At 36.5% G+C, this 12,951-nt stretch overlaps 1 protein-coding gene across 3 annotated transcripts in view; it reads left to right on the top strand.

Moving 5' to 3' along the window:
• LRBA (LPS responsive beige-like anchor protein) overlaps positions 1 to 12,951 on the top strand; it is a gene marked incomplete at both ends in the record, with an annotated part of 363,076 nt that overhangs the window by 69,406 nt on the left and 280,719 nt on the right. For 2 of the 3 annotated variants that reach the window (XM_079534450.1, XM_079534449.1), the window contains 7 exons: positions 538 to 713; positions 1,303 to 1,456; positions 1,844 to 2,024; positions 3,274 to 3,401; positions 3,763 to 3,870; positions 4,767 to 4,938; positions 5,573 to 6,017. In XM_079534450.1, the coding sequence (XP_079390576.1) occupies positions 538 to 713; positions 1,303 to 1,456; positions 1,844 to 2,024; positions 3,274 to 3,401; positions 3,763 to 3,870; positions 4,767 to 4,938; positions 5,573 to 6,017 (1,364 nt within the window). Of the gene's footprint in view, positions 1 to 200; positions 288 to 537; positions 714 to 1,302; positions 1,457 to 1,843; positions 2,025 to 3,273; positions 3,402 to 3,762; positions 3,871 to 4,766; positions 4,939 to 5,572; positions 6,018 to 12,951 lie in introns of all 3 variants that reach the window. The other variant, XM_079534448.1, reaches the window with a different exon arrangement.

Raw genomic sequence — 12,951 nt, 5'->3', positions numbered from 1 at the left:
TCTCTGCAGGTGCGCTAAATATTTTTGAAACTAAAATTTTATGGAGGTAACCCTCCATTGTGTCAGCTTATGTTTTTGTGCAAGTATAATTTAAAACTGGGCCTCTGTTGTCTACTGCTGTGCTCCAATGCTCTAGTTTTTAGTTTGTCTCAGCTTTTCATGGTTAAATAGTCATGCATCTGAGTACTTCCCTTCTGCAGAGATACCTGTTAATGGATGCTCTTCATTCTGCACCATTCTTCCTTAAAGGAGGAAAAACACTCCCTACAACATATACTCCTCCTGTGGTAAGGTTGAGTTGTTGCTTGTGTATGCGTAGACTGACAGATGTAGTAGTGCAGCTGTAGATTAGTTTGTAGGCTTGTTCTATTCAGTAAGTAGATTTTGTGTAGTAGTTTTAGCTTTATTTGTAACTATGCGCAAAGACAAAACTTATGCAATATATAAACATTGAATGCCTTTCCATGGAAACCAATAGCTGCAAGTGTGGGTATTTTTTTTCTTTTTTGTTAAAAAAAAAAAAAAATGTGTTTTCAGATGTCAAGGCAGCAAGATTCTTCAGGACAAGAGCTAGCTCCTACATCAGATGGGCAGAGAAGAGACTCTAGGTCAACTGTGTTCCGTATTCCTGAGTTTAAGTGGTCTCTGATGCATCAGCGCTTGCTTACAGACTTGCTCTTCTCAATTGAAACAGATATACAGATGTGGAGAAGGTAAACCTGTGCTTTCCATTGGATGATCTAGACTGGCGACTTGATTATGATTATATTGAGATTGCCTTGAAACTGTATCAGAGTTGCTCTCCAACCTGGAAAGCTGCACATGTGGTAGTTTACTCATACTCAAAAATCTGTTTTATTGCCTATATTCAAACATGCATTTTTTGTTGTAGTATTTATTCATACTGTAGTATTTATTTATGTCTTCTATTTTGTTTTTCTTAAGATTTATGTTAGGATTTAGTTAATAGCTCCAGGGGACTTCACTGTTTGTGTTGATACAGTGCCTTCTGCTATAACAGATAATCACGGACCAGCCTATAATACTTACTTATGCTAGATGTTAATCAGACATCTTGATGTTATTAGCTGGCTGTGATTTGGAGAGGTTGAAGAACTGAAAGGAAATGTAGTTTTAGGTTTAGAGTAAGGAACGTCAGCCAAATTTTATGGTGATATTTGCTGCCCTTTGCTGACTGTTGAACTTTTTGTAAACAAACTCACTAAAATACTGTTTAAAAAAAAAAAAAAAAGCTGTTTTCTGAAAGTATTTTCACGAAACCCACTTTTGTGTTTTGGACAGTCATTCTACAAAAACTGTGATGGACTTTGTGAATAGCAGTGACAATGTCGTATTTGTACACAATACCATTCACCTCATCTCTCAAGTGGTGGACAACATGATCATGGCTTGTGGTGGCATATTGCCATTACTTTCTGCTGCCACATCTGCTACTGTAAGCTATTTCACTTTCATTTGAATATTTGTCTTGGGGAGTATGCCTTCCTTTATATAGTGTATTAAATATATCTGTTCTTTTGAGAAAGGGGAGTACTTCCACAAGCATCTTTCCTACCTTTTGCTACTTCCACGTTTTCTCAAAGATAAATAGAGTGCCTGCCCTTTTTGCTTAAAGAGATAAAAAGTCATCACTTAGCTACATCATCCCACAGTGGTCTCGAATAAAATTAAATCTGAATATTAATCATATACTTGGAACAGTTATTAACTACTGCTTTGTGGCTTAAAATTGACTTCCACCATAGGTTTTTCTTCATTTGATTTGTACTAAGTATCATCTTTGTGAAGTAGTTAACATTGCTTTGAATTTTTCTCTCTGTAGCATGAATTGGAGAACATTGAGGCAACTCAAGGACTCTCGGTAGAAACTTCTTTAACATTTCTCCAGAGATTAATTAACCTTGTAGACGTGTTAATTTTTGCAAGCTCTCTTGGTTTCACTGAAATTGAGTCTGAGAAAAATATGTCATCTGGAGGAATTCTACGACAATGTCTTCGTCTGGGTAAGCAAGTAAAACCACGTAATAAATATAGAAGCTTGATAACATTAAGTAATCAGTTAGTGGTAGCTTGAATTTTTTTGTTTTAATTTTTAAAAATGACTAGGTTTAGTCAAACATGCCTTGAGATCTTTTACTATTTCACCGTTACTGTACTTTCCAATGCGTACGCATTGTGTTTTTTTTCCCCCTCTTAAGTTTAAATAAAACAAATGAGTAAAGTGAGTTTGGTAGCCTGATGGTTGTGGATGTATGTCTTCATTTTATCCATGAGTGAACACGATAGTTCATTTTCCTTAGACAGTCAAGACTGAGAATGCTACAACATTAAGAAAAAGAAATCTTGCACTGTGTATAAATCTATGAACCTTTATACATCTGCCTCAGAAAAGAGATGTAAATATCGTGGTTGGTAGATGAAGGACAAATGCCAACTAGAGATGTTTACTTCAGAAGGGATCAAACTGATCAGCAGGCGTAACCTGGTCTATAGTAGGTTCAATTCAAATTGGATCGAAGTGATCATTTCTAAAAAATTATAATAAGAATCATTATGCATCCAAATGGTTAGTATAGGAGTACAGCATTCATGCCAGTTGCATGCTGTAAGATTTCATTGCAATGATAAATTTTATTTGCATGAGAGCCAGAGCAGCTGAGAGCATCAACAGTAACTGGCCTTCCTCTCCCTTTCTAGGCAATTAAATCTTTGTGCAGGTAGAACAAGATTTATGGGATGCAAACAGGTATAGAGGTGGGGTAGTTCTTTTTTCCTTTGAAAATCATATTAGAAGATAAAACAGGTACAACTGTGAAGCTAAAAACAAAAAAGAAGTTTGTATCATGTAATGTAAGAGTATTTAGTCCCAGAGCATTGTGAAGCAGCTTTTCTCATTTGTTTACCTAGTTTACCTTCTGTATCTTCCTTGCCAGCATATGAAATAAAGCTACTTCACCTTCACCGTCCCATGAGATAGCATGCATGGTAACAGTTCAATGAGAAGTGAAAAAAGGATGTAATAATGTTAACTTAATAATTTAGAATTATAACTTATTTGTTCTAATAGTTTGGTATTAATCATTGAAGTATTTTGAGCAGTATTTTGCAATTATATAAAATTTATGGAAACAAAATATTTTCTTTTATTGGTGTGCTTAAACTTTAATGAACTGAAATGTATTATACATCTCTGTAAGGGATATAGACAATACTATTTCCCAGGGTAATTCTTAACTTTTTTTTTCTTTTAAGTATGTGCCATAGCAGTAAGAAATTGTTTGGAGTGTCAGCAACATGCACAGTTGAAGTCAATTGGAGACCTCGCAAAGAACCAAAAAACAGTGCAGGGGTTTATAGGAGCAGGAAAGTCTGCAGCAAAGGCAAGTATGAGAACTCATTCGGGAAAACAAAGTCAGTAATTATTACTCTCTGCAGTGGGGTGGTTTTTGAAATTCACAACCTCCCTGCTGATACTTGAATTGATCTGAAGAGCATGAACACTGGAAATGCTAAAGCGATTTTTCCAAGGTGCAGATTGAACATTTACATACTTAACCTCCCACAGTGAAATAATTCTGTCAGAAGAATTTGCCTTGTCAGAAGACTTTATTTCCTTTAAATCCGAAATTAGTATCTGACCTTTGTGTTCCTACTTAAGATAGTATTATGTACAGAGGGAAAGGGCATGTATTTTGTGATTCTTAGTAAAATGCTTTTAAAAACAGAATCTTTTTTGTACAGAGTCCAGTGGACATTGTGACTGGTGGAATTTCTCCAATACGAGACCTTGACAGACTTCTGCAGGACATGGATATTAATAGACTTCGAGCAGTAGTGTTCAGAGATATAGTGAGTTACCAGTCATGTTGTTTCCTTTGTAGCTAGGCTTCTGTGTTTACCTCTTTGCCTGAACACTCTCTGTGTGACAGTTGATATAAATTAATTATTCAAAAACTGAGTACTGCTCACAGTAACAGAGAAAGCACAAACTCTGTGGGCTGTGTTGCAAAACTGTGTACAAAACTGTTTTTCTTTTGGTGGATTTGTTTTAACCAAAGGCTGAAGCGATAATCTCACGCTAAGTCATTGGCTGTTCAGAAGTGGCCATATAGGTCTTTTCATTTCTTTCACTGGTAGTTCTTGAGTGCTCTGAGGAGGCACTTGACATAAATCACAATAAAATGCTTTTTCAGTTTTTTTTAATAAAATCTCTTCAGAAAGTTATATAGGTAATGCAAATAAATATTTGCATTTCTTGTCTGAATTAAACATACTACAGTACAGCCATGCAGACAGTCTGAGGATGAAACAGATCATGACTTGGGTTCTGGACTTCTATTTCCTTCATTTTTATACAATAATTTGTAAATGCTTTTTTCAGTTTTGTTGAGTCCATGTGCCTGGTAGTACATCCAAGTTGGTGTCTTGGTAAATCAGAGGAAACATAGTAAAGCAAATGCCTGTAAATAAAGAGAACTTAGTCTCTGCACTAATTTTAGACATGTAGTCAAAACATACAACCTTACTCAATGCTGTCATTTATATAAGAAAAACGAAGGGATTAGTGCCACTTGAATACAATTGCTTTATAGGTGAGTTAGATTGTGAGTATAGAATATTGTTCTTTTTTTGACATATCAGCTTACATTCAGTTTGTTTATGGTAGCGCTGGGCATACTTTAGAGAAAAATAAGCATGCTACTGGAATTGTAATGGAAAATCTGTGTGTGTGTCCTTTCCTACAGGAGGATAGTAAACAGGCTCAGTTCTTGGCTTTGGCAGTTGTATATTTTATTTCTGTACTCATGGTTTCAAAATACAGAGATATTCTGGAACCCCAGAATGAAAGAAGACCACCAACCCACAGTCAGTCATTCAAGGAATCAGGGAATGAAAATAATGGAACTTCTGCTGCAGGTGAACTGTTAATTATTTGGCTAAATGAAATAACTTATGCATTTGAAAATTCTGTGGAAGTCCACTTGAGGTCATACAGAAATAAGTACATTGTAAGCTCTTAGATAAACAACATGTAACAGTTGAATTTGTCTCCGTATTTGTATGAATTTTTCTGAGAACAACCTCGTCTGTAGATTAATGTTGTCATGTAGTTCAGTCTCACTGTCGTAGGTAAGTATTCATGAATGCTTGTTGCAGAAACATTATGATTTTGCTTACAGTTCAGTATGCGTTAGCAGAGACTGCCAGCTTTTTGTTTTTGCTGTAAGACTGTATTTTTCTTTCTCTTTCTACTCTTTTTCAGAGCACTCAGTTCGTTTTCATTCTTTCAATGTTAAGTCTGTGTTTTCTGTTTCTTTGTCACTGCAGTTTTGGATGGTAGGTCTTTTCAAGCTTATTAGAAATATGCAGAATTTTTTCTGTTCTAAGTTGCATATTAAATACTTAAAATAATAAATCTGTAAGCAGGTAAGAGGAAATATTATGTTACTTTCTTTGTCGCCTGTCAGTGTTACTTTCTTCGAGCAATGTGGTGAATACAGCTGTGTTAATAATGAACTTAAAATTTGTTTTCTGACTTTGTTTTGAACAGATCTGGAACATCCATCTGCTGCTCTTGGTGCTTTAACTTCAGCTTCTGCTGAAGATTCGGAATGTACAGCATCTGTACAAAGAAGGGACTCTGGTCTTGGGGAGGAGCCAGCTTCAGAGCAAACAAACAGTTCGGGCGGTGTTGCTGAGGCACAAGCTCTGAGTGTCAGTGCAGGTCCAGATGCTGTCAGTGAAGTACTTTGCACCCTGTCCTTAGAAGTAAATAAGTCTCAGGATGACAGAGGTGAGACTGGACCAGAAGACAGTAAGCCTTCAGCTTCTGTGCCAGCTGCAAAAAATGTTAATGTAAAGGACATTCTGAGAAGCTTAGTAAGCACACCAGCTGATGGGACTGCAGTTGATCCTGCTCTTCTGCCACCTGCCTTTCTTGGAGTTCTTGGTGATGGAGCTGCTGAGCAGCCCGTACAGTTCCATTCTTTTGACAGGTAATGTAACTTCTCAATTTTTTGATCTATTTCAGGTTGCTTAAGCTGACTGTAAAGAACATAAAGTTGGTGCTTCGTGTGACCAAATCTCACGTACAGTCTCGTCTAGTACTTAATATAATCAGGGTGCTTTGGTTTATAAGTAGAGCTTGTGAACAAAGTTCACTGACATCTCATAGGCTCATCATAAAGGTACTGGAGTATTCTCTGCAATTCATGGGATGTTATGCTACAAAATACTATGGAAATGGAAAATCATTGGTGGTGAAGTAAAACCTGAATGCCTCAGACATCATTTCTTTTCAAAAGTGGACTCGTCTGTGCCCATGCACGTTTACAGTTCAGAAGCAGTACTGAAAGCATGCCAGGAGATGGCCTACAAATGATTGCAAGAGTAAAAGAAAAGATTTTGAGTGTGAAAGCTGTTGTTTAATCTTGCCTGTTTTCCTAAATGCAGCACTTTCAGATTTTTTTTGCCACCTTCTTTATCCTCTGCTGTGGATACCTGCTGTTACTTTCTTTGCAATTGTCTTTGTCTCCCCGTCACTTTCCCTTGTGATCACTGTGTTCTGAACACTTCTGAACTGTTTCTGTATCCCGATTGTATTTGCCAAATGTGCCTTTTTTCAAGCAAATAGTTTTTAGAAATCCTGGAGAAAGACTGGGGCTTTTTCAAGAGAGTACTTTGATTTAAAAGAAAAAAAAAAATCTTCTGTATATGGAAATGACTCTGCAGGCAGTGCAGGCTCTGCATTAATTTTCTCTCTCTTAGTACTGATGGTAAAAATGTGAAATAGAACAGGTGAAATGCCTGCAAGGCAAGATGGATACAGATTTGTGATATGTTAGGATAACTGAGGTTAGTAACTGAGGTTTAGTATTGCCATGAACCACTTAAAGAGACAGAGATCACTGTCTTCCTGACTAAGTTTGTCCCAGCACGAAGAAGAGGAACCATACGTTGTACATGTCCTAAATGAGGAATTGGCTCACAGTCTAATGAGCTATGTTACATAATGTGCTTTTTATTAGTTTTAAAGGACCCTGGAAGTACAATGGATGATAAAGAAATTCACTTGTGTAAATTAGCATGTGTATTGGTAATAGGGCTGTGTATGTAGTTTCTCTTGCTGTGGACCAAAAGAATGCTGGCTAGATAACAAATGGATAGTGGAGACAATGGAGAAATCAACTGGGTGTCCTTCCACCTCTAGACTACTTCTATATTTGTTTGTGAAAATACATGTTTGTATTGCCATGTGGTGCTCAAGTCCTATTTTCAATCTTTCAGACTTCATTCATAAGATGTATTCCTAAATTGTTAGATTTGCTTTGTTATTATAATAGCTAGAACCCATTTTTTCCATTTTGTTTTATATTTCTAATACAGTCAGTTTAAAATGCTTCCCCTTACCTCCCTCCCTCCTTTTTTTTCTTTACTTTTTGAAATCTCTTTTTCCTGATGATAACTTTGGTATTCCCTAAATCTCAGTCTCATTAGCTCTTTATCTTTTCCAAAATATATTAGGCCACATTGTCTTCTACTATTCTTCATGCTTTTTTTTTTTTTTTCCTCAAAGACAGCAAAGAAAACTAAGGACAAAATAAAGAATCCTTCATATATTTGCACGCCTGCCTCTAGAAAAGCCTTAGTTGTATACGGAAAACTGACAGTGGATCTCATGTGAGAGATCCCTGGTTAGCAAGGTATTATTTACTTATTACGGATATCCTTTGGCTCTAGTATCTCTGCAGTCTGTAACCGTCTTAATCAAACTAGTGATGAACCAAAAAAAAAGTGCAACTTTGCCAGTGGTGTGAATGCAGCTGTATCAACATTTTTCTCAGTTCAGATCCCCATATTGCTAATGGGAGAAAGAATAGTGCTTGATCTCTGGCTAGATTACAGATGGTGTGTGCTAGAACTTGGCTCCTTTGCTCTTCTCTCAAATATTACAGTTCTCCTTAAATGCTGAACAGGAGAAAATGTTTGGGGAGCAAAAAGAAGGTGAAGATAGTCTTAAAAGTAGGAGAACAGAGACACTGAATAATAACCTGTCATGCCCCTCTGTTTCTGCTCCTTGTGGCACTTCCCTATAAATACCCATCGTTGCTCTTTAGAGTAAGTGGACAATTGATGTGACATAATGTACAACTTTAGAGCTGTGACTGCTGTTTGTCTTCAGGAAATTCTTACGGTTCATTGTTGAATGATAGAGGTTTGAACCACAAAAAGTGGTATATTTGGTAAAGAACTACATGCTTTTTTGCCTTTTCATCTTTCTGGTGACACACAGTCCCAGATGGACTCTTCTTTTTCGTTCTCCATATTGCCAGTCATTTCTAACTGCCACTCTGAAATTACTTGACCTTGAGACATAATTACTTTGTCACTGAAAGTAAAGCAGTTTAGCAAGAAATGTATACAGGCATGTGGAAGGGAATTTGTGATATTGTGCGTAGATGGAAGCAGTAAAGCAGCAGCATGCTTATGAATGGAGGAGCAGAGGGCAGGCAGTTCTGTGGGGGTTCATGCAGCTACCTTGGCTATTCCACGCCATCATGAGGGTTTTACTTTCCTGTGACGTTTTGTGTTTGATGGGAGGAGCTAAATGAATGAGGAGAAGGTAGTGAGCTAGGATAAAATATTTGGTCCATCAGTAGTTGCATGTGACCTCATTAAGCCAGCTGTTCTGTGTTTCTTGGATGCATTTCTATCGTGGTTTTTTCTTTATGGGTATGTCAGACAGACGAAAGTGTACTTAATGGTGGAGAATTTTTATCCTTAGTCAGTTGTAATCTGGAAGGGACGCGCACTATCTTGCATCTCTGATTAAATGCTTATTTCTGATGAGGTTTGTTTCTAACTAGTAGTAAATCTGCTAATCAAGAAGATACAGTAACTGTATATATGAAACATGTATGTTTAAAATGATGCGTGGGGGAAAGTTTCAGGGCTACTTGAAAGTGGTTGTATCTTTATATAATACGATCACTTAAAATACAGTGACATCATATGTAGTGGCAGTCGTTGGAAGGAGTTGTACCAGGGAAAGAAAAACCTTTATGGCAAACTGTAACAGAGCTTTCATCTCTGGGCTACACAAAAATGCAAAGAGTACATCAAGTAAGTTTGGAAAAACAGGCATTGGGATGCTCTCTTTCTGCGTCTGGTTTAAATATAACGTGTTGTTTGATAGCGAACAAGCTCTGAAAGTTAATATTTAACTTTCCTAAAAACAAAAAAAACCCACTTTGTTAAAAGTTGTTCTCACGTAGCAGTTTACTGCTGGGGTGTCTCTGGGAATTTCGAAGTATCTCTCTGATCCTGTATTTATCTCAGGAATGCAGTGTCAGAAATCAAAACGCTCCTCATATCTCAAGGATTATCAACTTCCCAGCCATAGCTGGAGAGTATACAGTAACAGCTATGTGAGTGAAACCTTACTGAAAGGCTGCCAGGTTCTGAGCCTTTGCAAACAGCTAGGTGAGCGTGTTCCCATGCCAAAAATCTTCCCCTTATCTTTTGTGAAGATACAATCTTGTGATTAGTGGGTGCCAAGGGTTTATCGTGATAAAGTTCAAGACTTGCATTGGCTTTTACCAGCATCCACGGGGACTAAATGAATGTTCCAATTTCAGTGAGTCCAGAAACAACGGTTTTCTTACTTAGTAGTAATCCTGTAGAAAAGGACAGGAGGCTAATACAAACAAATTTAAATAAATTGGAAAGTAAAGAAGTTCAGGTTTAAAAAAAAAAAAAAAAAAAAAAGGAAAGGAAAGAAAAAGAATCAGAAATTTCAGTTGAATGTTTTTACTATGCAGTGCAAAATGATAACTTGGTCTCACCTTGCATTTACTCTCGTGTTATTATTGGAAGCTGATATAAAGGGTTTTGAAGAACAGAGACTTTCAAATCACAATCTTTTATTTTGTATTAGATATCAAGTTGATTTTTATATGAATCAATACATTTTAGACTTCATTGATTTAGGCTTGAAGTGTAAAAAGAGTGAAATTCTCATTTACAAGATTAAGTCCCCTAGTCACAGATAAGGACAGAATATGAGAATGTTGAATTTCTGAATTTTTTGGTCCGTGCACTGATGAGAAGTTTTGGTGCCTCGAAAATCTGCATTTTGTGTTAGTTGGAAGAGTCAAGTCATTTGAAGTCGTCTCCCTGCCAAGTTGATTTAAAGCTGATTCTTTCTATCTTCTTGTCTTTCTGCTGCCTTTTCTCTGATCTCTTATGGCTCTGAGTCTCTTATTCTTTCTTTCTACTTGGGTATTTAAAGGGACATAAGAGAATGGGTATTATCTGCAGACAGCAGAGCCCGTAGAATGATGCTGACATGGCAGGCTGCTTCCCTGACTTACAGAGTAGAGGTAAAAATAAGTCTCTGATCCTCTTTATTGGTCTTTGCTCGTTGCACAGGAGCTCATGAGTGGTCATCGTTCTGATAGCCTGGAACAAGACTAACTTCTTTTTGAATTGAAACCATTATCCCTTAGGGAAACAGGCATACCGTCACCTATTTTGCTGCTCAGTGCTAAACACTTGAATGCTGAGATTTATATTCATATAAATTCCTGTATGTCAAGAGAAATTAGAGCCCGTGTAACTATTTTTAAATTATAGTGAGATCATCAGTTTGGCCTGGCCCATGTTGTATTAGGAATGTTTGTCTCATGCCCAAGCTAAATCTGTTACTTAAAATACTTTTAAAATCAATTGCGGACTTGCCAACTTGCGAAGAATAAATAATTAGGAAAAATGTGCTCAAAATTTATGATGTATTTGTATACATTTCGTACTTCTTTGTTGAAACAAAGGAATCTGTGATCTTGAAAACAAGAAAGCTTTCAGTAAGTAAATCCTTATAGAATTTGGCAGAATGGATCATTACTGTGCAAGCCTTTGTCTGTGATAGAAGTCAGCGTTCAGCTCAGTGGTCTGTGCTCATTCAGCAGTGAATAATTGTCTGCAACACGAAGGCTTCTTACACTTCAGCATAATTGGGACTAATAACACACTGACCTTCTGGCTAAGATGTATTTATGGTGGCTAATTCTCACTACGCTTGACCTACGTTTACCAGTTCACTTGCTGTGAACTCCTCCTTCAAGCCTTAAAAATTTGATTTCAAATTATAAAGGAAAACATACAGTTAGGTGAAAGAGGCAATTGAACCATCGTTTTCAAAATAGTGCTGGAGATCTGCTTGATATGTGTTAAGAATATTACGTATTTTTCTAGTTTATTTCTTCTGTATCAGAATATTATGACAATAGATGTTATAATTTACAAATGCAACCAGAAATAATAATTAACGGAAATGCTGTGGTACTTCAGATATTAAGGACTGAAATGTGTAGATGGTTTTCTTCGATTTAACACGTCTCTAGCCACATGTGAGGTTGCTGAATGTTGGTTGCTATTCTGATGAAATTAATGTACATTTATAGATATATTGTTTTTCTACATTTAGTTATGTCCACTCCCATGCATTTTTTCCAATAGTAACATTGATTTTACTTCTATTAGCATTTAATTAATCTTGTAAAAATAATAGTAATTCTATTTAACCATTACATCTCTACCTTAATATTCAGAGAAAATACCGCATTCCTGTGCAAACAAGTAAAAATGAGAGAATTTAATGATTTGAATAAAAGAAAACGGCCAACCTTTATGCTTTGAATATATGCTAAGTTTTTCATGTGTTTTTCAAAAACGTGCTTTTCCAGTGGAGATGGAATGGGAAAATGTGCGTAGAAGTAAACATTCTACAATACTATGATTACATTACAAATATTGCAGTCATGCTCATCTATGAGATAATGAAAATATTTTGATGCTTCATTTGATCGTTCTTGCAATACTTGAAGCGTTTTTGAATAAAGTAGTTATGGTGACTGACCATAAGGCAAAGAGCAAAAGTACATTTGGGGTTTTGAGATGTCTTTATATTGTGTTTTTGGCCAATATCTGACACTTCTGGCTGTGAGCTTCAGATTTGTTTCCTCACCAAAGATGCTGTTTATTTTGTTTGAATTACTTCAGTTGACCTTTTAAGGTCACTGTCTAAAATAAGTTCCATTCAGAACTGGAAGTTAGAGGTGAAAACAGCTTTATGGTGAATTCTTCTATGCTTCTGTTTTCTTCCAAGGTTTAGACTTCTTAATGTGAAGCAGCTATTTCTCCATCCACTGAACAGTTGTCCTTTATTTTGTTCAATGTTTATGAAGCACAGCAGAAGTCTTTTGTCATGGTGCGTCATTAGCAGTCTCTGGACCTTTTAGCAAGTTTGAAACAGGGGACCAAGATCTAAAATAGGCTCTAAACAGAGAAATTATGGTGAAATTCAGGAAACAGGTTTTTCTTGATCTAAAAGCTTAGGGGAAAAAAAAGGCTTACCAGGTGTGAAAAACTATCAGTTTCTTAGAAGACTTTTACTATTTCTTGCACAGAGCATGTAGGAACTGTCTGCAATAGGTATGCGCACACTAATTTGTACTGCATAGGTTTCACAGTCTGACGTGTGTGATTATTCATTTTTGTTCATTGGATCAAAGTGAAAGGGAAGAAGTTAGGTAATTACTACTTGTAGGTCTGTCAACATCTCTTCCTTGTAGCTGTGTATTGGTGCTATGTGCCTAGTGCTAAGTATGTTCCTTAAAGTGAATGCCATTGCTATGTACTGAAAATTACAGTAAAAGTGTTGGATTATAATTCCTTTTTATGTTAATGATGGGAAGTAAGTTGCTGAATGAATGAGTGGTAGCTTAATGTGCACATCCAAATCTCTACAGATTTGAAAGTGAGAAGGTATGCAAAATATCTTAAAAGTCAGAAGGGTCTGTTGCACTCACTGCTGTCACAGCCCAGAGAAAAAATCTCTCTAATTTCTTTGCTTCAATGCACTTCTCCTTG

Source organism: Tetrao urogallus (assembly GCF_951394365.1).
Source record: "Tetrao urogallus genome assembly, chromosome: 4".
Taxonomy (NCBI): Eukaryota; Metazoa; Chordata; class Aves; order Galliformes; family Phasianidae; genus Tetrao; species Tetrao urogallus.
Note: the sequence above shows the minus strand (reverse complement) of the source record. Positions and strands in the feature narration are given on the sequence as shown.